The 24,210-nt window shown below is 45.1% G+C and overlaps 1 protein-coding gene across 1 annotated transcript in view; it reads left to right on the top strand.

Annotated features, from left to right (window-relative positions):
- Nucleotides 1-922: 922 nt before the first annotated feature.
- The window catches only part of arfgef1 (ADP-ribosylation factor guanine nucleotide-exchange factor 1 (brefeldin A-inhibited)), a 66,038-nt gene continuing 42,750 nt past the window's right edge, over nt 923-24,210 (top strand). The window contains exons 1-6 of the mRNA XM_048265888.1: nt 923-1,235; nt 17,516-17,546; nt 20,109-20,265; nt 20,724-20,870; nt 22,336-22,515; nt 22,634-22,687. Coding sequence (XP_048121845.1) covers nt 1,112-1,235; nt 17,516-17,546; nt 20,109-20,265; nt 20,724-20,870; nt 22,336-22,515; nt 22,634-22,687 — 693 coding nt within the window. The 5' untranslated portion in view covers nt 923-1,111. The remainder of the gene's footprint in view (nt 1,236-17,515; nt 17,547-20,108; nt 20,266-20,723; nt 20,871-22,335; nt 22,516-22,633; nt 22,688-24,210) is intronic.

Below are 24,210 nucleotides of genomic sequence, written 5' to 3'. Positions count from 1 at the left end.
CTAGGTGACCTTTCCAACCACAGTAGAGGTCTATTTCTGCCATACATAAAGAGGTAAACATGTCAAAACCCTGGGAGGCAGGGATCCCTCTTCACAATATCCACTCTGACACACATGGAATAAAGTCAGCATGCAGTCCTGAAAACATGCATTGCATTTTGAAATATTTTAGTTTTTCTTTAAAACCAGCCCATGCCTTGCAGGAGAGTAGCGTTCACCTAACCACTGGCAGAATGAGATGGCTCAATAAATATTGCAAAATCAGTAAACTAAGCCAGGGCGATTACATAATCTGAGTGAGCTACCCAGAGTGTCTGAGGGAGGGGCCGCATTATCAGAACATGCTTCAGAGCTCTGGCTAAATCACAATAAAGCTTGAAGGTTAGGTCTCTACACTCCCTTCAGAACCCCCATGAGTAAGACCAGTCATGGGCTGCAAATACTAAGCCGGAGATGTTCTGTGTAGGCCTATCACTGAAGTTACAAGGGTTGTCCAAATGTTAACAGCGTCAGGCTTTCTTTTCCTGTGAACACAACAAAGCCCTACCATGCCTAACATTATGTTTGTACTGAAAACATTAGCCTATATAATAGGCTAATGTTTTCAGTGCTGATACAGACCAAGAAGAAATATAGTAACCAAGGCTATGATATTCTAAGTTTTTTCTAATAGAGGCTAGTCCCCAATATAGATGAAAGCACAAGAGCAGGCAGCATATTATTGTGTTGTTTATTTTAAAGCCACTAGCAAAGATTCCATTTTCATGTTAGGAAAAATAAACAATAGCGAATGAATGTTTCTATCTCTCCCCTCCTCTCTTCCACGCTCGCTCGCTCTCTCTCTCTCTCTCTCCTTCCCTCCCTCCCTCTTTCAACCTCTGCTTGACTCACCCTGCCTCACTGCGGCCGTTTTTAACGTGCGTGACGTCGTTTCCTTCCAACATGGCGCAGGCAGGTCGCTGATGGAAAACTGAGGGATTTACCCCACCTTCTGGGTTTATTTATGTTTGTCTATCAAGGCCAGAATCGGTGTAGTTTTTAAAGGAATACATACATTTGAAGAGTATTTCGCCTTTGGGACAGGTCTTCCTCGCCCCATTTGCAGCGCGTCATGTATGAAGGCAAAAAAACGAAAAACATGTTTTTAACCCGAGCTTTGGAAAAGATCTTGGCCGACAAGGAGGTTAAAAAGGCTCACCATTCTCAACTGCGCAAAGCTTGTGAGGTGGCATTGGGTGAGTTTAATTTAATATATCGTTGTAATTTGGGTTAGTCTTAGATTTGCACACGTCATGCATCCACCGCTAATCTTACCGGTAAGGTGTAGGGTGCTACATTGTTGCAACCATTCACTGCTAGCCATGATGTAGCCTGCAAGATTAACAAGCCTTTGCGGAAGTTATTCTTTAATTCGCTAACTGCCACGGCCAGACCAGAATTCCTTATAACTGTCTGTTATGTGGACGTTCGAATCAATCTGTTGGCAAACGAGTAGGCCTATTTGTATGGTGATCATGTGTTAGACGCGAGATATAAGGAAATGTGCAGTCTGTCAGGGCTATCTTCCTTGTCTGTTGAAACCCCTAAAATCAGCTTAGTGTGTGGTAGGCTACACATCTCACCAAATGGACAACAAACTCGCTTTTGCAATACGATTATAAAATATCAAATTGACCAGAAATAATGTTTCTACATCTAAAAACATTATGTTGCAAACCCGTAACACAGTATCATATCTCTAAATTAAGGTGGAGAATAATAGCCTAGGCTACTACACGGTGGTTTATTTTTACTCCTGATGTTTTCTGGCTAATAAGCCAATGCATGTCGAAACTTTAAGCGAATCTTACACTGTTCTGTTATTGTTAAGATTTGATGGGATGTGTCTGTCCGCCCCCCGGTTCCTGCCTAGCATAAACAACAATGACTTGGCTTAATGGTGAAATCTAGCTAGCGAATCTGCTGCCCCACACGACCGGTGGGGAGTGGTGTCTGATATGCCACTGTGGACGTTGCCTTGCAGTTGATGTCTGTTTCAGGAGCGATGGCCTCGCCACGAGCTCCATGAATAACCGAGGGACTGCCACATAAGTTAAGGAAGTGTCAGTCTTGATAAGTGCACGGCCACCAGCCTAGGCTATATCATCCCCAAGCTACGTCTTCCTCCTTGCATTGGGCAACCCCCGCGTCCTGCCAAACTGCAGAGAAACACTGAATCGTTACACTGAAGTCCTGAAATGCGTTGTCTCCCCCAACATTTTTTCAGCAACAGCACCTTGGGTTTTCACTTTATCAGACCCAAGTCATCAGCCAACTGAATTTTACATAGAACCATTACTCCTGCTGATGTTACCCCGTTGTCACGTCTAGATCCGCAGATAAGCCTTTCCTTGAATTTCCCCTGGGGATCAATAAAGTATCTATCTATCTATCTATCTATCTATCTATCTATCTATCTAAGCCACATAAGGTAGCCTGTCACATTCTGTGTTGTATCCAGACTCATCAGGACATATCAGGACAGTGTGTCATTCAAAACTGACCTAGTTTGTCGATGTCAACTTGTGTGTATTTGTTAGTGTGCAATATGTATGAGGGATGGGGCAGTGATTATTCACCAGACACAGGCAGCCCTACAGAATTATTCTCACGCTGTATGCATTTAGGGAAATAGCCAAGCTCTAGCCTACTTCTGCAGTCCAAAAAGGGAGTCAGGGAAAGCTAGTTACACACTTTTGGAAGTAAATAATTAACGATACAATGGTGGTCCTCAGACCACGAACACTTGCACAATGTTCAATGTCTGATGCATGCTACCTTCTGCCAAAAGAGGAAGCTCATAGAGATTTCATAAATGCAGAGGAAGACCGAGAGAAGGTTCCTGTGTGCTGCAGGGTTGTAGTAGACCTATAGGCCAGTTGACAGTGCATACATTCCAGTCAGTGACAGTAAAATTCTAGGCCGGAGTTATAGAGCTCTCAAGTGGTCTTTGTGGGTTTTTAAGAAAATTGTTAAAGATCCACTACCACATTTCAGTGGAATTTGCTGTCAAAAGGTTCATCAAAACTAACACAATGTGGCAACTTGCAATCGATGTGAAAATGTGATCTGTTTTTTTCAGATCACAATGCATATTGTCCTCTGATTGACAACCACATTCAAAGGACATGAACAGCATTTCTATAGTTTTTCCCAAGCTATTTTCAGATGCTGGTTCCGCAGGGGGAAAAACACAAAGTAAATGTAATATCTCTACCTGCTGAGTCTGAACCTCTCCCTGGGTGAGACTTTATTAGCTGGTTGCTGCTGGTATGAATGAAAGGGCTAGCGAGATGAGAGGACGAGATACCTGCATTATCATATCCTTCAGCAGACCACAAGCTGATGTCCTTTCGCAAGGAATTCGTGGTTTGCTAATGAGTAAATGTTATTCAGAGAAGCGAAGAATACATACTGTATTTGCAATGGAATGGCTGTTCCAGATGTGGACCGGTGTGCTCTGGGCTGTGTGTGTTCTCAAGATACTAATGGTAGTAATTCATTAGAGTAGGCTATCAAAATGAGACACAATTTGCATTTCATAAACGTGTGCATTAATCAGTGTAGAGGGAGAATGTTGACCGAAATTGCTGATGAACTTTTTGGCTGGTTGTGTTGTGGTCTAATTTCCTCCAAACACAGAGAGACCCACTGTGTGCGTCCAGTCGCATTACTTTGTTATCCCCGTCATTTGTATCAGGGCAGACTTTGAAACCTCATCATCCATTTCCTGCTATTACCTTTCCCTCAGTAACTGTAACGCTAGGTCCACTTTGTCTGTGTGAACATTGTGAGTGCATGTGGCCACAGGGAAAAGAGCTGTTGGCATTTGTAGACTGAAAAGGTTGTAGCTTCGAGCTCCTCATATCCAGCAAGCCGAGGGCTCCTGTGAAGCCCTGTGTGTGTGTGATGGCAAACATGCAGCCTCTGCCGCAGAAGAACTCAGACAGCCCTGCTAGATTTCGGTATTCTTCATCTCCTCATAACAGCCGCTAACCCTGAAATGGTCCTGTCACAAGATCTGGCCTAATCGTGGCCCTGTTCCGGCACACCTTGCCTGGGCTGGGTCGGCTCCAGTCAGCTGTTATTAGGGACATTTCTCTCATTCCTCAGTACTGTGCTTGCTGGGCTCACAGCTGTGTGTCAGAGTATTTGAGTGAGCCGCTTGCCATTTCTGAGTTGGGCTGCTGCAACCGTTCTTTGGAATTTAAGGACTTTCTGATGTCTCCCAAGGAGTGGAGTGTTGCTGTGGTACTCTGAGATAAGAGAGCTGGAGCAGGGCTTGAATCCCCACAGAACTCAATTCAACCTTTTTCTCTGGTAATTGTAAGAACAGCCCATTGTTGTGCATTTAACAGTAGAGTTCTTTTCATGTGACCATAGCAGCAGTAGCTAAACTTACAAATCCCTTGACAACCGAAATACAATACCAAACATACTTGTGTGCGTGCTTAGACATTTGACAGGAAATTCTGGGTTATTTGCAGGTGGATTTATTTCTAATATGTTAACTTTTCTTTATTCTTTTTTCCTTTAATGCTGTTCATGTTGAACATGCTCAGTACATTTTCTGCTGCTGTTTTAAGATTTGTGCAAATTCCGGCCACTACTATCATTTGATTTTTTTGGCCTGGGTAACCTCACTGTACTTGGCTCATTGTACTGAGCAGACAGTAAAACTGTTTTTTTTGTATATTCTGTCTTTCAGGAGGTAGAAGTATATGAAATCTCAAGCCCCATATTAATCTTTTCATATCTTACAGATTAAATAATAACCCCCTATTTTTTTAAAAGCTGCTTGATTAAGGAGTCCTATGTTGTGACCCATCATGATACTTTGGAATTCCTGAAACCAGTTAGGGCTGCAACAGTTGAGACTATTCAATTAATCTCCAACTATATTGGTAATTGTCAAACAGTCTGTTATCGGTATGTAATTATGTCATTTTTTTAGGAAACAACTTCAGAATTATCTGATTTGATCTCTCAACCTTTTTAACTCTCTAAAATTAGTGTGTGGAGTGTGTACTAAACAAGGCATTTAAGGGCATCTTCTTGGGCTTTGGAAAACACTCAGACATTCCTTCAACATTTTCTGCCATTTTAGCAATTGAACAACTACTTGATTAATCAAGAACATAATCAACCGATTAATATACTATAGGTTGCCAGGGCTGCCTTGAAAAATTTACCACATATATGTATGTATACCGTTTATTATATGGATGTTTTGACAAATTACTGACTGAGAAAAAATGCTTGAGCCATCCTGGTCATAATTGATGAAAACCACACAGAGACCATTGTAGAGGACATTTTACAGCATTTAAATTATTTTGTTCCTCTGCCGATCAGGTACATAGCTGAATCGAGCAAGCTATTGATGTGTAATCCTTTTCTGCAATCAGTGACCAATTTACTTTAAAGCCTTGGTAAATTGTTGTTCAGCTCTGATGTGGCAAATATCTCCACCAATTTAAAACAGTATAGTCCACAATTTGAATCAATGCACATCAAATTCAGCGTATTGCTCATCAGAGTCCTATCCCTGTCTGCTCTGTAGGTGTACTTTAAAACAGTGTTTGTACACAGGTCTGGCTCTGTACTAGGGAAACAAGGGAAGTGGCTTGGTCCATGCCACACATGGAAGGTAGGGGTGTTGCCTAATCTGATTGCTTGTCAAACTTCAATATCAACAACCTCTCGGCAAAATCACAGACTGTACCTTTAAATGAATATGGAAAAAACACAACACCGACAAAGACACAGACCTTAGAACTCATTTGCTTCGGCTAAGGGTAAACCACATTCAAACTAGTCATCAGTATCTATTATTCAGCAGTCACCTGATAGCCGCCTGCCTTCTCCATTACCTTGGCCAGCCCAGAACTACAAGCTTCCTCTAAATAGCATGTTTTCCATGACCACAGGTTCGTTAGCTTGTCACCACAGCTGCCAGATGTCCTTATTACACGTCAGAGGGAACCCTGTTCAGAGTTTGATGAATGTTCTGTTGGATACAGTCAGTCGTGTCGTGATTCTTAAGGCACGTTGGGGATTTTCTGATGGAGCCGGGCAGAAATGGGATTGGCAGTATAGTTCCAGTGCAGACCAGTGGGCTGTTTTTATTTCCTTTGCCGTTAGTCAGGAAATGGTGCTGTCTGTAATAGACTTGGGCGTTTTAGGGTGGTTCTGAGTCAGACCCTTCACTCAAAAACACTAGACTGTTGGGTAGTTTCCGTGCTCTCATAGGCTTACACACCATGACCATGCAATGTATCAGTCAACTTCAGAGGACTTCATACTTGCGAGAGAGAGGTCAGTCACACAGGCACATTCACATTTGCAGTCACATTTACACAAGCACTCACTACAAGAGAGTTATCGAAAGAACCGAAAATGAAATGAAATGAAGGTGCAGGGAGAAGTGGACGGCATCTGGCAAGGAGCCTAGATCCACTATTGGGGCAGAGTTGCTTTGTGGTCACACAGTGAACATGGCAAATTAATTTCTTTCACCAGCTACCGCCACGTTTCTATGGCTCCAGGGGCCATACCAACACACACACACACACACACACACACACACACACACACACACACACACACACACACAGGTGTGGCAGCGCAGCTGAAGATTACTTCAAGAGACCGGTGTCTAATAGCTGCCTTTAGCTGAATTGCTATCCGAGTAGGCTGCCACCGCAGTTAAAAGACAGCAGGTCCCAGAACAGCCTTCTGGGCTCAGATGAGGCAGCTTAATTAGGTTAGAAAATCTGCGCACAAAAATAAACGAGTAAATGCAGCCGTTATGAACGAGTAAGTACTGAAAATGAGCGTACATCTTCAGGTGAAGTCACAGCTAAGTGGTTGAGTTTGATAGCATGACCGTGACCCTAACGGAGTTGTGCACCCTCACGGCAGGTACTCGGTGGCAGTCCCGGCGTTTAATAATCCATGATAGCTTTGTGCCAGTGTTCCGTTCAAACTAAGACCAGTGGGGGAATTAATTATGACTCGTGCTGCCACATAGCAGGGGTGAGAGAGAGAGATCACACACAGGCCTTTTCTCCGCACCTGCTACTAGACTAACTACCAGGGCTTCCTGCTAATTTAGCCCTCATGGAAGAGGAGAGAACTGACACCTGTAGCAGATATGTAGCACTGCAGGCTTCAGCCAAAACACAGATGTGAAGGAAAATGAGGAGGAGGAGGAGGAGGATTATTATTGACTGGCTGTTTACACTATTATTTGCCTTTCAGACTGAAATCTCTGATTCTGATCAGAGTGATAAATGTATAGAATGCAGAACCAGCTTCAGAGCCATGCACAGAATAAATTGTAGAACCATACAATTTAAACGTAGAGACAGAAAACATTCACTAGTATGTATGTAGCCTATGAGTGTGTGTACATGGAGTATGTATTGTCATAGCCACGGGCACCAATTTGTTTGTGTAGGTGTGATGACTGTGAATTTGGCACTACAAACTGGCACAAACGTCTTCATGTTGTTAAGACTGGAGATAAATACTGGAAGACATATTCCTTGTGGAAATGGAGCACACGTGTGTAGGCTGACAGTTGCTCATATCCACTGTTGTAGCCTCCTGGACTCTCATGTATTCCATGCCTGGGCTGTGGGCACTCTGCTGGCCGCCCCCTTCAGCTGTCTTGATTAAATTGGGCTCCGGCTTCTGTAGCCACAGCATTCCTCAGGATGAAGCAGTCAATGGCAGAGCCTCGGGCTGCTCCTGACTTGCTTAGCTATTCATCTTAACCACTGATACAAAGCCCCTCCAGGCCGGACAAATTGATAATGAGCTGGAGAGTAATGTGACTGCTGAATACTCTGCTGTGCTGTTGTGAGCAGACAACTTTTTTGTTTCTCAGTGGGCTGATCGTAGGTTAGCATTATTCCGGCGCAGTGCCTTAAACAGTAACCAGCCTTCCAGCAAACTGGGCACAGCCGTGTCTTAAATCAGTTGTCACGGCGATGCTCTGATTAGTGGGGGTGTAAACAGAACCCTGCGGCCCACACGTGACGTCGTCCCGGCAACCCTCAGCAACACTTCCTTCTCTGCCTCCAAATGTAATTACGCCTGGGCAACCTTTGCTTTCACCTCGTACAATGGAAATGTCAGGAGACTGTCCCCCCACCCTGCCCTGCTGCCCCTTCTCATCACCACCACCACCACCATCATCATCATCGTCTCCTCTCTCCACCCCCGACTTCACCATGGAAGCAGCAATGGTTGCAGTAGCAGCTGCTGTGTGTGTGTGTGTGTGTGTGTGTGTTTGTGTGTTTTCAGTCGGAGCAAATCGGTTAAGTTGTCTTAGGCAGACTAAGGTCGATGGTTAACAACATTTCACACGGCGGAGTCCAGTTAGACCATGTTTCTTTTTCTCTATGACTTAAAGCAACACCAAAGAGCTTTCCTCTGTCGCACGCACGCTATTTGTTTATCAGCACTGGCTTTTCAAGTAACGATGTCCACAGACAAGGTAGAATATGTTGCATGATTTTATGAAAGTACGATGTATTGCAACATCAGATGCAAGTCAAATTTATAGTTTCTTATGTCTCATGCCATCGAACTACAGATCTGCTACCCGATCTGGCAAACTTGCATAGTGCGGTTATAGCTGATAGAGGGCCGCGAAGCGAATGCAGAAGTGCAGTTCACCCTGTTAGGAGTTGATGAACCACTGAAATGATTTTGGAAACATTATTTTAAGGTACAAAAAACTCTTTGGTGTTGCTTTAAGTACTGGCTATTGTAAGGACTGCTGTTGAATTATCTGGTCAACTAGCCTGCCCCCTGTATTATGGCCTGATGAACACTGATGCGCTATTTTAGCTAATTCTGGAGAGAGGTAATAAGAAATCTAATCAGGCTTAGTATCTTTAGGTGCATAAGTGAGACTAAAAGTCTACCTCCTTTGAGACGTGCTTCAGGTTCATTTGTATTTGTCTTGTACTGAGATTCATAGTTGGTGATCATCTGGTTCCTCTGGCAGATGGCATCAACACAATTGTAAGTTTAGATGTGATGCTGCCTTGCAGAGAGTGGCTATCCATTTCTCTTCTCACGCCTACACAGTATTGATCGACCGCGTTCTCAGATATCCTTCAGGTGTTCTGTGCTGTGTTATATTTCGTTGCTTTGTTTGTTTATGGTTCGACTTTCAGCGCATGAGACAGGGTTGTGTAAGGTTTCTCTATTCTCTCACTTAGGAGATGCCTGAGCTTTGGGTGGGTAATCGTTCCTTACTGTTATTTCAAAAGTGTGTGTCAAGTTCGTGTTTTGTTGTGTTTCTAACTGATTTACTGGCACTTAAGGACCAAGCTCCCTTCTCCTTGCTTGTTTCCTGTTCTTAGCATGCCTGACTCTTTTCGTTGCGAGTAAATTGCTCAAGTTCACCACACACATTAATTTTCAGCAGCCCCAGCGCGGTGAGCATGCCAATTTTAGCTGGAGGAGCGAGTGGAAAGAAATCAGCGGCCTTGCGAGGCGAATCGAGCTCCGTCGGACTGCGGGCACCGCATTCAAATCCGCCGTGTCTTTTGAAATGGTAATATCTCAGCACGGTGCGACGGGCGATGTGCTCCAGTCAGGTGAAAGGGGATTGAGGGCGGACCGAACCTGACCCGACCTGGACGCTCGCTCGTGCACCAGGGGTGCGGAGAGACAGAAGAAGCCATGGGCGATGGATGGAGCAGGGCTTTGGAGGAGGCCCAAGGGCTGGGATAGGGATTAGGGAGTCTTCCAGGAGAGAGGGATAGATGGAAAGGCAGGGAATGAGGGAGGGAGGGAGAGAGGAGGAGTGGGGAAGAGAGAAGGGGGAGAGAGAGAGGGGGAAGAGATGTATAGAGAGAAGAGAGAACGTGAGAGACGGAGATAAAAGGGGAGAGAGGGAGTGGGAGAGAGAGAGAGAGGCAGGGAGGAGGGCTTGGAGTCTTGGCTCATGAAAGGTTCTCCGTAGGCACTCTGCGCCTTGGCCAGCAGCCTCACTGCAGAATGACTCTACACACACACACACACACACACACACACACACACACACACACACACACACAAAAGTACAAATTTATACATCTCCAGGAGTTTCCCTATGTTACTCATAGATGGAGAGCCCCCAGCTGACTAGTCACACACACACACACACACACACACACACACACACACACAGGTAGATACATCAGTGTGTTTGCCCATATCCCTCATAAATGGAGAGCCCCTCACTCACCTGTCTCCTGACTCTCTCATATATACATATACATATGCACACATAGAAAGCCAAAGGTAGGGCAGACAGGAGACAAGAGATGCTTTGTTGTTTCAGAGAGTGTGTATGTTCATACACACACACACACACACACATACACACATACACACACACAGAAAGATGGGCTTGCTAGATCTCAGTTGCTTTGCATGTCAGGCATTCTCCCCATAGTTTCTCAGTCCTAGTCATGTGATCTGCTGCCCAAGTCCTGTGGGGGCTCCTCTTCTCTTCTCTTCTCTTCTCTTCTCTTCTCTTTTCTCTCCTCTCCTTTTTTCTTGTTTTTTTCTCCTATTTTCTTCTCTTCTCTTCCCTCTCCTTTTCTTCTCTCCTCTTCTCTCCTCTTCTCTCCTCTTCTCTTCTTCTCATCTCCCTTCTTTCCTCTCCTCTCCTGTTCTCTTCTCATCTCAATTCTTTTTTATCTTCTCTCAACTCACCTTCCCTCCATTCACTTGTCAGGCACCAGTATCTTTCTGTTTAATTGGTGAAATACTGTGTATGTGTGTATTTGTGTAGCCTGTGTGTGTGTGTGTGTGTGTGTCTGTCTGCCTGCCAGACCGAGTGGATATTGAATTAGTGCTATGAGCTGCAGCAGGCTCGAGTCAGCAGGATTGGCTTATCCAGTTGAAGGCTTCCTGGTGAACTTGTTTCAGCATCTCCACACATTGGCTGCCCCATTCACCTAAACATACAACAGCTGCAACCTCAGGAAAGTGAATGAATTACAGAGGGTTTATCACATTTCTTTCATAGGAAACTATGTGATAAACTATGTTTGGAAAACAGATTATCACATCTAGCTTCAGCATCACTGATGTTATTGTAACTTGGGATGGACAAAGAATAAACGGAAAATCTGTTTGAATCGATCTTTTTTGAATCATTTAATATTGATTCATATACCTTTTTGAATAATTTAACATCAAATTATATACCTTTTCCTGGAAGCATGAATAAAAAGTACATTAATGTAACTGCTTTGGCAGTTAATATTAAAAAAGGCACAATGTTGGAGGATTTATATCTGAGCAGCATTGGAGTTCTAAATCAGATCGGAAATTGTATCGAATTGGGACCTTGTGAATTGGAATTGAATTGATTCAGGAAATCGGTGGTGATCCCCAGCGCTAATTGTGCCTGTGTTAAACTCTGTGGTATACGTGAGTAGTTTGGGGAAGGCTGTTGGTGATGATGAAGCAGGTTAGGGCTGTGTTAAAGTGGACTGTGCAGCTTGAGGTCATTGTTTCAGACACCCCATCCTGGCAAAGATCTGTTTGACACCCCATGCGTGTCAGAGATCTTTGCCAGACATGGTCTCTGGTCATTTCCAGTGAGGTGGGTGTGAGTGTCACCTCAGCGACCTGTCCAAATTGAGAGAGAGAGAGAGAGAGAGAGAGATTCCCTGTGGAGCGAGGCGAGAGTGACATGTCGTGCCACTCATGGACCATTCACTATCTGTCCCCGGCTGCTGCTGTGGACACACACACTCCTGTTCCCATACGGCTGCCACGTCACCAGCGGTGTCAAAACATATCTCTAATTTGCCCAATGGATTGCACATGCTTGTCCATACAGGCAGTAACTTGCATACACACACACACACATACACGACTGAGCCCTTTTGGAGAGGACTAATGGCCCAGGCTGAGACCTTGGCTGACTGGCTTTGTGTTGCGTCATGACAACAGCAGCGGCCCCGAAGACGGCTACTCTGAGCGAGTCAGCAGAGGAGGGTTTGTGTGTCGAGCGGAGACCTCAGCGGTGACTACAGTCCTCATAGAAAACATCAGAGTAAAGCGAGGTCAAGGTCTGGGCGGCTTAGACCCCCACACACACACACACTGCGTAGCCGCTTCAGTTTGATCTCACTACGACACTATTTATCTAGCAGATTTGCTCAGTGCTGTTGCTGCAGTCTGAGTGCCTCAGTTCACTGCCGGTGGCCACATTCCACTAGTCGAGCGCATTCTTCCGTGACACTGCGCTCAGTGCCGAAAGTAAATAATGCCTCAAATGTTTCACTATGGGCTCGTTTTAATTCCATTCACAAGTCTGTCCAGGCAGTAATCCGGTCGGTGGTGGAGCGCGTTTCTGTAAGCTGGTATAGCAGCCGTCGAAAGGTCGGTGTGTTTGTTCTAAACATGAGCCTATGAGGGTGACGGTCATGGCTACCTCTGCTGCTTTGTTTTGGAGGCCAGCCAGTTGGCCTAGTCTTAGCCAAAGTTGGGTTACATGACGTCGTCTGAAGACATTGCACATTGGCTTCGGCAAGGCTTCTGTTTCAACCACCTGGACAAATACAACGGCTACAGTGCAGGATGGGATGGGGAGCTGTTGGTTAGCATGGCTGTAAAACGCCATACAGTACAATGCCAGTTTATCTCAACCGCTTGTGGTTATTTTTGCCTCTGTGTGTGTTGGTCGGTACCCTGCAGTACCAGTCCCACAGTTCTTGCCTGTTAGTTTGTAATAAAAAAAAAAAGAAGAAAAAAATAATCAGCAAAACGTTGCTTGCAGTTTGTTTGGACCCAACCATGCAAGCTTTTGGGTATCAGGGTGGGGGGCTAGTTGGTTAGTGTGGTTTAGTGTGGTTTCAGCACTGAAACACACACACACACACAAATACAGAGAAAGACACAGACACACACACACACACAGATGAGAGTGGAGGAGGGACGGATGGCACCCGTAGTGAATTACACACGCCGTTGCGTATTTGGGTTGATATATTCTCTAAGGGCTCATGGGAAATGCTGGAGCTCTGAGGCACTGGAGAGACTGTTGGAGCCTTAGTGAGATGTAGCGAGACCCACTGAGACTGAGGGAGAGGGAGACGCTGGCTGTCTGTCCTGCCGGCCAGTGCTCACACAACAGCTGCCATTGTTGTCACCGCCCGGTTTCAAAATTATTTGAAATGGGATCTTGGGCGCATAGATCCTAGTCGGTGTTCAATTTGGTTACAGCATGTGTGTGTGTGTGTGTGTATGTGTGAGAGAGAGCCGCCATCTGCATTAGCATTTAATTACTGTTTTTAGTAATCAATTCAATTCTGTGGGGTGTTTGTTTCAGTTGGGCTCAAGCTTTCATTTTTAATAATGTATAATTAGTGTGGCTGTGCACTGCACATTTACAGAGCTGTTTGACAGGGCTGCTGGAATTTGGATGGGAAATGCATCCTTTCCATGAAGGCAATGAAGTTGGGAGCAGTTCCAGGTGTGTGTGTGTGTGTGTCTTCTTTTGAGCTGAGCAGTGTGAGTGTTTTCAAGGTCAGACTCCAGAGCATGACTCAGTGCTGAGAATTTCTCTGCAATCTTTAGTACGGTGCAAAGGCAATATAACAAGTTTACAGTATAACAAACACAACAAACTTTATTTCACCTAATCAGTTGTAATGGCATTATCAGCACAATCACCGTGCTGCGTTCATGAGCGTGTGTGTGTGTGTGTGTGTGTGTGTGTAGAACCCACTGTGGGGGCTCAGGTGAGTTGAATTAGGGGTGGCCGTCAGCAAGTCTCTGGAATGCTGAACCTAATACAGCATCTCCACGGTAAATGTCGGCTCAATTGTTGCGTTGCCATGGTTTCAGGTCTCCGCTTGGTAACTGATAGTGCTGGAAGAGTGTCATTTCCTGCTCCAGGCAGCGAATGGCATTACTGTTTACTCACACTCTCTCTTCAGAGGACTACACAAGGACCTGATAAGCAATGAAGGTCAATACTTTAAAAGTACCAAACGATTCAAAGAGAAAATTATATGTTGTTAAAACATTCAAAATGCCTAATAACAAGTGCCTAACGTTCAGAGGCACTTGTATTCTAACAGCCAAAAACAAACCACTGTTGGTGTTTTGTTTGGTGTGAACATTGAGATTTCCCGTCCATAGAGGAAGTGTGGTTGGTTAGTTCCTAATGTAGGCCCTACACAGTAAACAAAGGCCTCTGCTCAAAACTTGTGTTATGTTTGCTTTACTCTTATCCTAGATGATCAGACTGTTTAAGTTTTCATTTGCTTTGAGCTTTAGCGATCATGTTTCAAAGCTTTTTTTATTTTAATGTTGTTAAGAAACTATACTTTCCTGCCTAGATCAGAGGGCAGAGTCAACAGGCATCTCTTTGTACATCTCTTTTTGCATATTTGTTACAGGACACACATGCAGTTTGCTAGTTAGTTGTCATTTCAGTAGCACTGCCTTTAAAATGCCCCGCTCAAAACCATGTGAAGTAGGCCAGGTCAACCAGTGGCCCTCTTCTAAAGACCACACAACACACATGTGTTTTTTTCAGCAGGCAGTAGGGTTGAGAGGCCTTTCTCTTTTCCTCTTATGATCTCTCCATCCATCTTTCTCACTCTTTCCATCTCTCTTGTTCTGTCTCTTTTTCTCATTCTCTCTCTCTCTCTCTCCCTCCCCCTGCTAGAGATGTGTGGTCTGAAGAGAGAGATGGGGGTGGCCTGTCTGGACCCCCACACTCTTTCTCTCTCTCCTTTCTTCCTCTTTACCTTTTGCGCTCAGTTTCTTGCTTTGTATCTTTATTGCTCTCTCTTTCACTATTTCTCTTCCTCCCCCAGCCCTCTCATCGTTGTTCACAGTCCAGAGAGAGAGGAGCTGCTTGGACCATCACCCTATTTATATATCTCCCCTTTCTCTCTCTCTCTCCTTCTCTCTCTCTCTCACTCTCTCTCTCACTCTGTTTCTTCCCACCCACCTTATTATTGTTGTAGCCCAGAGAGAGGGGGTGGTATAGAGAGGAGGATAGAAAAGAAACATGAAGCAATGGAGGGTCCGCGCATCCCCTCTCTCTCCCAGGCCTGTGAACAATGACGAGAGGGGTGAAGGAAGAGTGAGCGGGAGAGAGAGGGAGGACGAGATCCTCACTGCTTCTTTGTTCCTCGGAGTGATTGCAGTGTGTGTGTGTGTGTGTGTGTGTGTGTGTGTGTGTGTGTGTGTGTGTGAGCACTTAGTCATCCATGAGCGCCGCAGCACTATGAGAACGGCCCATTACATGCAGACCAACTACAGGAACTTTTGTGTGTTGCTGTGGCTGATTTGTTTACATTGTCTGATTTCCTCACCCAACGGATAGAGAGAGCATTGTGAGCTGCCAGCATAGCGTTTCTTCTTCTTCTTTTCTTCTCTTTCTCTCTTTCGTTATCTCTCACTTCTCCCCTTTGGAATACATTTATTTAAGTGGTGAGGAGGATATCATTGTTCCTGTTGTCATCCCACATTTTGACTGACATTGTTTGCTCTGGTGGACAGTCAGTCTCCACCATTCTGGAGCAGGAAGCAGGAGAGGCACTGTGCCTGCATTAGTAAAGCCCAGTTAAGGCTCACCTGGTTCACGCCCATCTCTGATCTCCTGATTTGATGTTTTTCTCCTGTCCATCATCTCCCTCCAAGCCAGCTGGGCATATTGGGCAGCCATGGCCTACTGGTTAGCGCTTTGGACTTGTAACCGGAGGGTTGCCAGTTCGAACCCCGACCAGTAGGCACGGCTGAAGTGCCCTTGAGCAAGGCACCTAACCCCTCACTGCTCCCCAACCGCCGCTGTAGTTGCAGGCAGCTCACTGCATCGGGATTATTGTGTGCTTCACCTCACTGTGTGTTCACTGTGTTCATTGAGTGTGTTTCACTAATCTAGGATTGGGATAAATGCAGAGACCAAATTTCCCTCACGGGATCAAAAGAGTATATATACTTATACTTATACTTATACAAACAGAGATTAGAAAAGTTTGGAAAAGTTTCTCATAGGCTGCCCTGCAGAGTGAGGATTAAGTAGGATAGCCACTAATGCATTCTCATTAGTGTCTTTTTAATACTTAATGCTGCTGCTGACACTGTGCTCCAGTGAGGTAGCCCTGGCCGGAGGGAGGCTGTGATGGAGCCTTGCTAATGATCCTCTAGCAGGAGAGATGTGTGAATGGTTTTGTGGAGTATCTGATTGTGGTGGAATGTGATGGCTGTGATGGAGCCTTGCTAATGATCCTCTAGCAGGAGAGATGTGTGAAGGGTTTTGTGGAGTATCTGATTGTGGTGGAATGTGGAAAGCAGTAGTGTAATAAAAAATGTCAGTAGTACAATAAAGAATGTTGTTTTTTTTCTTCTCTTAATAATGATGTATGTGATGACTGAAATGGGCCTGCTTTATTGCTAAGCAGTGTGTGTATGTCTGTGTGTGTCTGTCTCTGAGAGTGTCTGTGAGAGAGTGAGAAGGTGGAGAGAAGGTGTGTGTGAGGGGAGAGTGGCTGTGTGTGTGTGTGTGTGTGTGTGTGTGTGTGTGTGTGTGTGTCTGTGTCTGTGTCTGTATCACATCTCTCTGAGGCTTAACTGTCTCTGCAGTGGAAGTTGGCAGGCTGCTTCCCCCTTTGCTCTGAATCACTCTGGTGCAGGGACTGGTGTGTGTGTGTGTGTGTGTGTGTGTGTGTGTGTGTGTGGGCGGGCATGGATGGGTGTGTGTTTGTGCTGTGTTATCTGCAAGGGCAACACAACTGGCACGGGTGCTGACAGCTTCCCAGACCCCCTCAGCAGACTGGCGCTGATCTGATCCTAATTCTGTTTACACTCGCAGCAATATGGACGCTTCTCAATTCAGTTTCAATTTAATTGTGCTTATATAGCGCCAAAACATTACACATATCTCACAGCGCTTTACAGTTTCTCTGCCATGTCCATCATAGCTGTCTTGCGCTATCCCCACCATGTTCCTTCATAGGTTCACAAAAACAAACAGATAAGGGCAGGAATGATCAACTGTGTGAAGTATGACGCAACATCCTCTTCCTCTCAGAGGACCATGTCATCTCTCACTATGCAGTGTCAGTTCAGGCACGCCCCAGTCCCCAGGTTTACACATCCATCTTGAGTAACAGCACATCCTCTAATATATGATACGATACGATACAACTTTATTTGTCAAATAAAGTTGTATCGTATCGTATCAAACTTCAGGAGGCCTGTAAGAGGGCCGCAGGCCAACTGACAGGGAGGGGGAATGTGACGTGATTGGGGTTTTTATGGGGTATCTTTATTGGGGTTTATCAAAAGTGCACTGCTGTTTTGGGTTGGGAGCTGAGACTAGGTGCTCTGTTTGTGTTTATTATGGCAGAATGTGGTTATGCATAATATGTCATGTGCCTGTTTCTGAATCTGCCACTCACTTCTCTCTCCCCCCCCTCTTCTCTTTCAGAGGAGATCAAGGCAGAGTCGGAGAAGTTAAGGTAAGCCCACTTCCTCAACCAGCAACATGTGTGTTTGCAGTACTTTGTTTTAGTGTAACACTAGACCCTGTCCCTGGATGACTTTCACAGACAAAGAGAGAGAGGGAGAAAGAAAGAGAGAGAGAAAGAATGCATGCATGCAGGAGGGAGGGAGGGAGAATGAATGTGAGAGAACATGTGAGTGTATTAGCAGATAAGAGTAAAGAGGAAGTGTGTGTGTGTGTGTGTGTTTGTCTCTTTTTCACTTGTGAGGTTTTTGTGTTGGTGTGTGCAGAATTGTCTGTGTGTGTGTGTGTGTTGCCTCCTCTCGTTCCTAAAAGCTCCGCTTGGTGTCGTTAATGGCTCTCCTCTGGTGGCTCAGTGGCAGGGGGTGGGGTTGTGGGTCGGGGGTCAGTGCTGCTGGGCAACCATGGCAGAGGAATGAAACACATGGCAGTCCTCTCACTCACTCTCTCACCACTGCACACACATCACAATGCTCTCTTTCTCTCTCTCCTCTCTCTCTCTTTCTCTCCCTCTTTCTCTCTTTCTCTTTCTCTCTCTCTCTTTCTGTGTATGTGTTTGCTCACTAATGTCCAGAGAGGGCTGGGCACACACATTCATGAACACACACACACACACACACACACACACACACACACACACACACACACACACACACACACACACACACACACACACACACACGCGCGCATACCTGAGCTCAACTCAAGCAGGTTCCTGGCCAGCAGCCAGACCAATGGATACCTTGTCTTAGCTGAATTACTGAAGCTAAGCAGGTGTGGGCCTGGTTATTACTTGGATGGGAGACCTCCTTGGAAAACTAGGTTGCTGCTGGAAGTGGTGTTGGTGGGTGGCCAGTAGGTGGCACTCTTCCCTTTGGCCAAAAAAAAAAAAAGATCGATCCCAATGCCCCAGTGCTGTGACGAGGGCACTGCACTGTAGGAGATGCCGTCCTTCGGATGAGACGTTAAACCGAGGTCCTGACTCACTGTGGTCATTAAAGATTCCATGGCATTTATCGTAAAGAGTAGGGGGTTCCCCGGTGTCCTGGCTAAATTCCCAACCTGGCTCATTCAATCTGGCCCCCTAATCATCCCCCACTGTAATTGGCTCATTCACTCCCTCACTCTCCACCTCAAGCTAGTGTGTGGTGGCGTTCTGGCCTTATAATGGCTGCCGTGCATCACCCAGGTGGGTGCTACACATTGGTGGTGGTTACTAGTGAGGTCCCCCCATCCATGCGTTGTAAAGCGACCTTGGGTACCATGAAAGGCGCTATATAAGTCGAAGGTATTATTATTATTATTATTATTAATGGCGAGCCTGCCAGGATGGCCTCACTGATAAAGCCTGTAATCTCTGAGAGGACCCCAGAGTCACCGTGTGTCTGAGGCTAAACCCCAAACTATGTCAATTAAAAAGCCTGACCAGGCTAATCTGCACTGTTTCCAGATTAATGAAAGGGAAAGGAGGAGCTGGTGGAGGGGAGGTGGGAGAGGAGACGCAAGCAACTGGGTGCCTATCTGACAGCCAGTAGAGAGCTAGGTTGTCTGCATACCTATCACTCTGAGAGACTCTGTCTCTCTCTCTCTCTCTCTCTCTCTCTCTCTCTCTCACTTAAACATGCACACATGAACAGAGGCAAACAAAAACACCCTCCACATACTCAAATGTTGCAAGTCAGCCTGGTTCATTGACATCAGAAATTGTAATGTGAAACAAGCGAGAATCGTCTGGTCATGTATTGCATGGCATGGAGGAAAGACTTAACCACCATCTCCTCTCAACCAATCAACCACACACACACTCGCTCTTTCTCTCTCTTTCTCTTTCTCTCTCTCTCTCTCTCTCTCTCTCTCACCCCCTCCCTCCCACCACTTTCAGTGTCCCAGTGCACTTGCTGAGGTCATCCAGCTGAAGGAACTAGAACCGTCTATCACGTCAGCCAAGGAACAAACACAGCACTTAAGGCTTGGCTTCAGCCCACACGAAGGCCACTTTGGGTTGCTCTTGTTAGTGGAGAAAGTTGGTGGTCAAGCAGAATGGGTTGTGCTTTTGCAGTGAACTGACATAACATAGCCACCCTTGGGGATCAATAAAGTATCTATCTATCTCTATCTCTATCTCTATCTCTATCTCTATCTCTATCTCTCTCTCTCTCTCTCTCTCTCTCTCTCTCTCTCTCTCTCTCTCTCTCTCTATCTCTCTCTCTCTCTCTTAAAGGTGCATGCCTTCATTATAGTCCAATGCACTTTTTTGTTGGATTCAGCAAATCTCTCTTCTAGCTTTCCATTCTGTACTCCAGTGTTGGCACACAGTCTTGTCACCGTGGAAACAAACAAAGTGGCTTGGACTGAAGTTAGAATGAAAAATGAAGAGTGTATTTGATTGATTGTTCAGTTAATATCAGCAATCTTTCCCCAGGATCAAGGACTGAGTGGATGAGTGTGTTTATTAAAGATGCAGTCTGTGGAGATGCTTGGCGTGTGTATTCAGTAAATGCTTTTGATGGATGGCCTTGGTCTTGGTTTTCCGACACAGCAATCTGCTCTCTTGCAGTCCGCCCACGGGAGACAGCAAATCAGGTTCCAGCACTCTGCCGCCAATCAAATCAAAGACCAACTTCATCGAGGCAGATAAGTACTTCTTGCCGTTTGAGTTGGCCTGTCAGTCCAAATGTCCACGCATCGTAAGCACATCACTAGACTGTTTACAGGTCAGTACCCGAGATGGAACTCACTAAAATGTGTGTGTGTGTGTATTTGTTGGTTCTGTTGAACACTATTTGATAGTTTATTTCAGTAACCATATACATCAATTATTTCTTTAAAATGCATGTGAAAACATGCACATTTACAATTACATATTTACATTACATTCTACAACCTCCTATACCATTCTACAACCTGTTTATAAAACAAAATCACTTTTACCATACTGCTCATTCAAAGACATGGAATGCATTAGCAATCCATCATTGCTACATGATTTTCAATGTTTTAACAGTGCAGTTAATGCAAAGCACTACTGGTTTGCTTGCACTATTTTACAGTTACTCTATTTCTATGACCGCAAGGTTTGAGCGATTTAAACCACAGCTTTGGTTTGTGTTTATATACCGAGTGCTGCTTCGGTCTGTTGTTTACACACTGCCCGATTTTCTGGCTTCGGCAGAAATTAATTGCATATGGCCACCTGACGGGGAGCGCCCCAGACAACACCACCCCGGGCAAGAAGCTCATCGACAGGATAATCGAGACCATATGCGGCTGCTTCCAGGGCCCCCAGACGGACGAGGGCGTACAGCTCCAGATCATTAAGGTTTGTAAATCCATGTTTGTCCCCTTGCTGGTTCATAGATCCACTTTTCAGCCACTGGAATGCCAGTTCCTATACCTCAAGTACCTATTTGTATCTCTCAATACCATATGTGATACCACTTGGTGGTACCAATCCAAAATTAGAGCACTTTTTTCTTCTTAGGTTTAATACTATGGCAACTATTAACTAACCAATTGAGTAGAAAGGATTATTATATAATTCTTTCATGCAATCTTCCATTTTTGTTGAGTTTTTGCAGATTGCATTGTTGTTGAAGATTTAGAAGTTTGTGAGGCTATGTGGTGCCCAATGCTCTGGTCGTGTGACTGGAGTTCCTGTTTAATGGCGTTGATGCACCTTGCAGTCAGATCGTTTATCAAATGTACTTAACAATCTCTCTAGATCTTGAAACATGATATTATCAAGAAACATGATATTATCAAGAAATAAAGGGTATTGAAATAAGAGTGTGTTTATAAGTTTTAAGTGTTTTAAATAGATGACCTTACATTTTATAATGTAATTTAATTAATTGTGTACTTCAGACCTTCAGGCTTTTAAGTGCTCTCTACTTGTCTGAGTGGATGAAGCTGTAGATGTTAAATGAAGAACATTTTGGCCTTGAAATAGCCTCTTCATCATGTTTAGTAGCTACTGTGTGGAATGGTACCCCTCTCTTAGGAGACTTCCTTGATGCTGTGGCACAGTGAGAGACCTGAACAAATAGAATGTGTTTGGCTGGGTTATATTAGCCTGGGTTGCCATGGCAAAGAGAATAATGTGGATAGGGGCCTGCCGTGGCATCTCTGAAGAGGAAGTTCTTTTGTTGACCTGTCACATCTTATGAAACAGAGTTGTTGCCGCCCGCTTTGTGCTTGACTGGGTCAAGTGCTGCTGCGCGCAGCCCTAGTTTCTGAATGCGGGACCACGGCCCAAACCTGAGTGGGTTCTCCCGGTGTCCTGTCAAGTAAGCCTAGCGTTGTTTCCCTGTTGTGTAAGACTGGCTGGAAATGTTCAGGAAGAAAGTTCACTGGATTGAGGGCATGTGGGCTGAACTGTCTCAGTAGCTTTTTACATCACACCACATCCCAGAGCTTGTTCAAGTGGTGTGATGTTCAACCACTCAAGGTAAAAGTGCAGATTTAGCAGGATGCTGAGGAGTGCACACAGGGCTGTGGTTTTTAAAGCACCTAAAGCACCTTCCCTACAGTGCTGAAAAAGCTGTCTTGTGTTGTATTCTAAACAACATGGGCAGTTTTACATTAAAGATTTCTTCCTTTGGAAGGGATTGTGTGTGTGTGTGTGTGTCTGGGGGGGGGGTTGGGGGAGGAGAGCATGCTCACTTTTCGCTGCAGTCTGTCTCTGTCTTGTGCTGTGGCTGCACTGAGACAGAGACAGACAGTGATTGGTGAGAACGAGATGCGTGAGAATTGATGCTAATTGGATGGTTGTGTCCCATCGCCAGGCCTTGCTCACAGCAGTAACGTCCCAGAATATCGAGATCCACGAGGGGACCGTCCTCCAGGCAGTGCGGACATGCTACAACATCTACCTGGCCAGCAAGAACCTCATCAACCAGACCACGGCCAAGGCCACGCTCACCCAAATGCTGAATGTCATCTTCGCCCGCATGGAGAACCAAGCAGTAAGTCTCCTCCGCACGTCTCAAACAGCAATACGGGGGGGAAACACTTGTTCTAACCTGTGTTTTTTTTCTTCTTGACTGGAACTTCTCCCTTCCCCCCTCCTTCTCGAAAATATAGCTTACAAATCACAAGATTACTTGGGCTATGGCTTCCAGAAAGCGTGATCGTCAGGTAAAGAGTATAGGACTGCCTTGAATTATTGCTTGGTCTTCCCTCCTCTGGTTGTGTGCTTTGGCTTCATCCATCAGTACTTTATTCTACCGTAGTTCTCTTCTCTCTCTCTGATGTCGTGTTCCTTAAAACGTGCTTGCCGTGGCTTACGTTCTTTTTGCCTGCAACTTTGTTTCCACATCCAACGTCATTCAGTTCTATATTTAAGTGTGTGTATGAATGTTATTTTCATCCTTTTGAGTTTGACGACGGTCATGTGTGCGAACGGGAGTGCGTGTGTGTGTGTGTGTGTGTGTGTGTGTGAGGATGAACAACAGAAAAAAAACACGCTGAGGATGAGTTAAAATAACAGCACAGATGTTCAGCATACATTTTGTGGGTTTTTAATAGATCCCCCACATTCTGGTCATAACTGGTGACCTGTTAACCTATTCGTTGTTGATTTTATTAATTGTGTATATAGCGTAAAATAACTGTTTGATCTGTGCCTCAGTCAGCAAGTTGGGCTTACATAGTTTGGCTGTGAAACAAACAACATTGACTCTGCATCCTTTGACAATTTTGTCTTGCTATGGGAGAGACTGAACTCTGGGGCCCCTTGCTGTCTTCGTTTGATGTGGCTAAACTTGAGAAGCGATAGACTCGTGACCCTCCTTAATTAGCCCACTCCACAGCGGTGACGGGCCCTCGACAGGCTTCCGTGCCTGGCCGGTTAATGCACGCCACATCACATCGCCATGTGATAATTGTGCGACGAGCCTGTGCCACGTACATTAGGACAGATTAAAATGCGAGAGAGTGCTTCTGAAACGCTTCCAGGGGAGTTTATCCATGAGCTGCATACCAAATGTGCCAGATTTCAGCTGTACACGAGACTGCGGTTAAAAAAAAAAAACCCTAGCTGCCTTAACCATGATGCCATAAAGGAATAGATATTTAAGGGTTGGGATCAAGCTCTCCGTGTTGGCAGTCTATTACCCTCACTACACCCACACATGTAATCACAGTGCATATGGTAACTCGGCTGGGCTGAACGATCTCTTTGCTTACTGCATAAATATTGCCTCAGTGAGGAACAGGCATGCAGGTTGGTGGCTCCTTCAGCCTGGTTAGCGTTGGTGTTAATCATGAATAATTTAACATCTGATATCTTTTCCTTGGATGTTTTGCTTCGAGGAACTTCCTTGTTTTGATCACAGGAGTGTGTCAGTGTCTCAGTTGGTTTATTCTCATTTCAAAATCTATTTAGATAGTAGATACCCTTTGTATTACTACAGTAAGCACTATGTATCCAAGGTCACTAAATCCCTTACAGAATTTGCAGGTCCACTGAGTTGAGCTAATCTTAAGCTTGATTATGGTTACATACTGTACATGAATACATAATACATGAATACAGATTTAATGTCCTATAAAGTAGCAAGAGTTTTCAGGGAATTTGTGTGGAAGACAAAGGGACGTTGAGCATGGGTCATACAAGTTTATACAAGGACACTTAGACAGGCTGCAGGCTAACAGACCAC

This window comes from Alosa alosa, chromosome 16 (genome assembly GCF_017589495.1).
Source record: "Alosa alosa isolate M-15738 ecotype Scorff River chromosome 16, AALO_Geno_1.1, whole genome shotgun sequence".
NCBI lineage: Eukaryota > Metazoa > Chordata > Actinopteri > Clupeiformes > Clupeidae > Alosa > Alosa alosa.
This window is presented reverse-complemented; position numbering and strand designations above follow the sequence as displayed.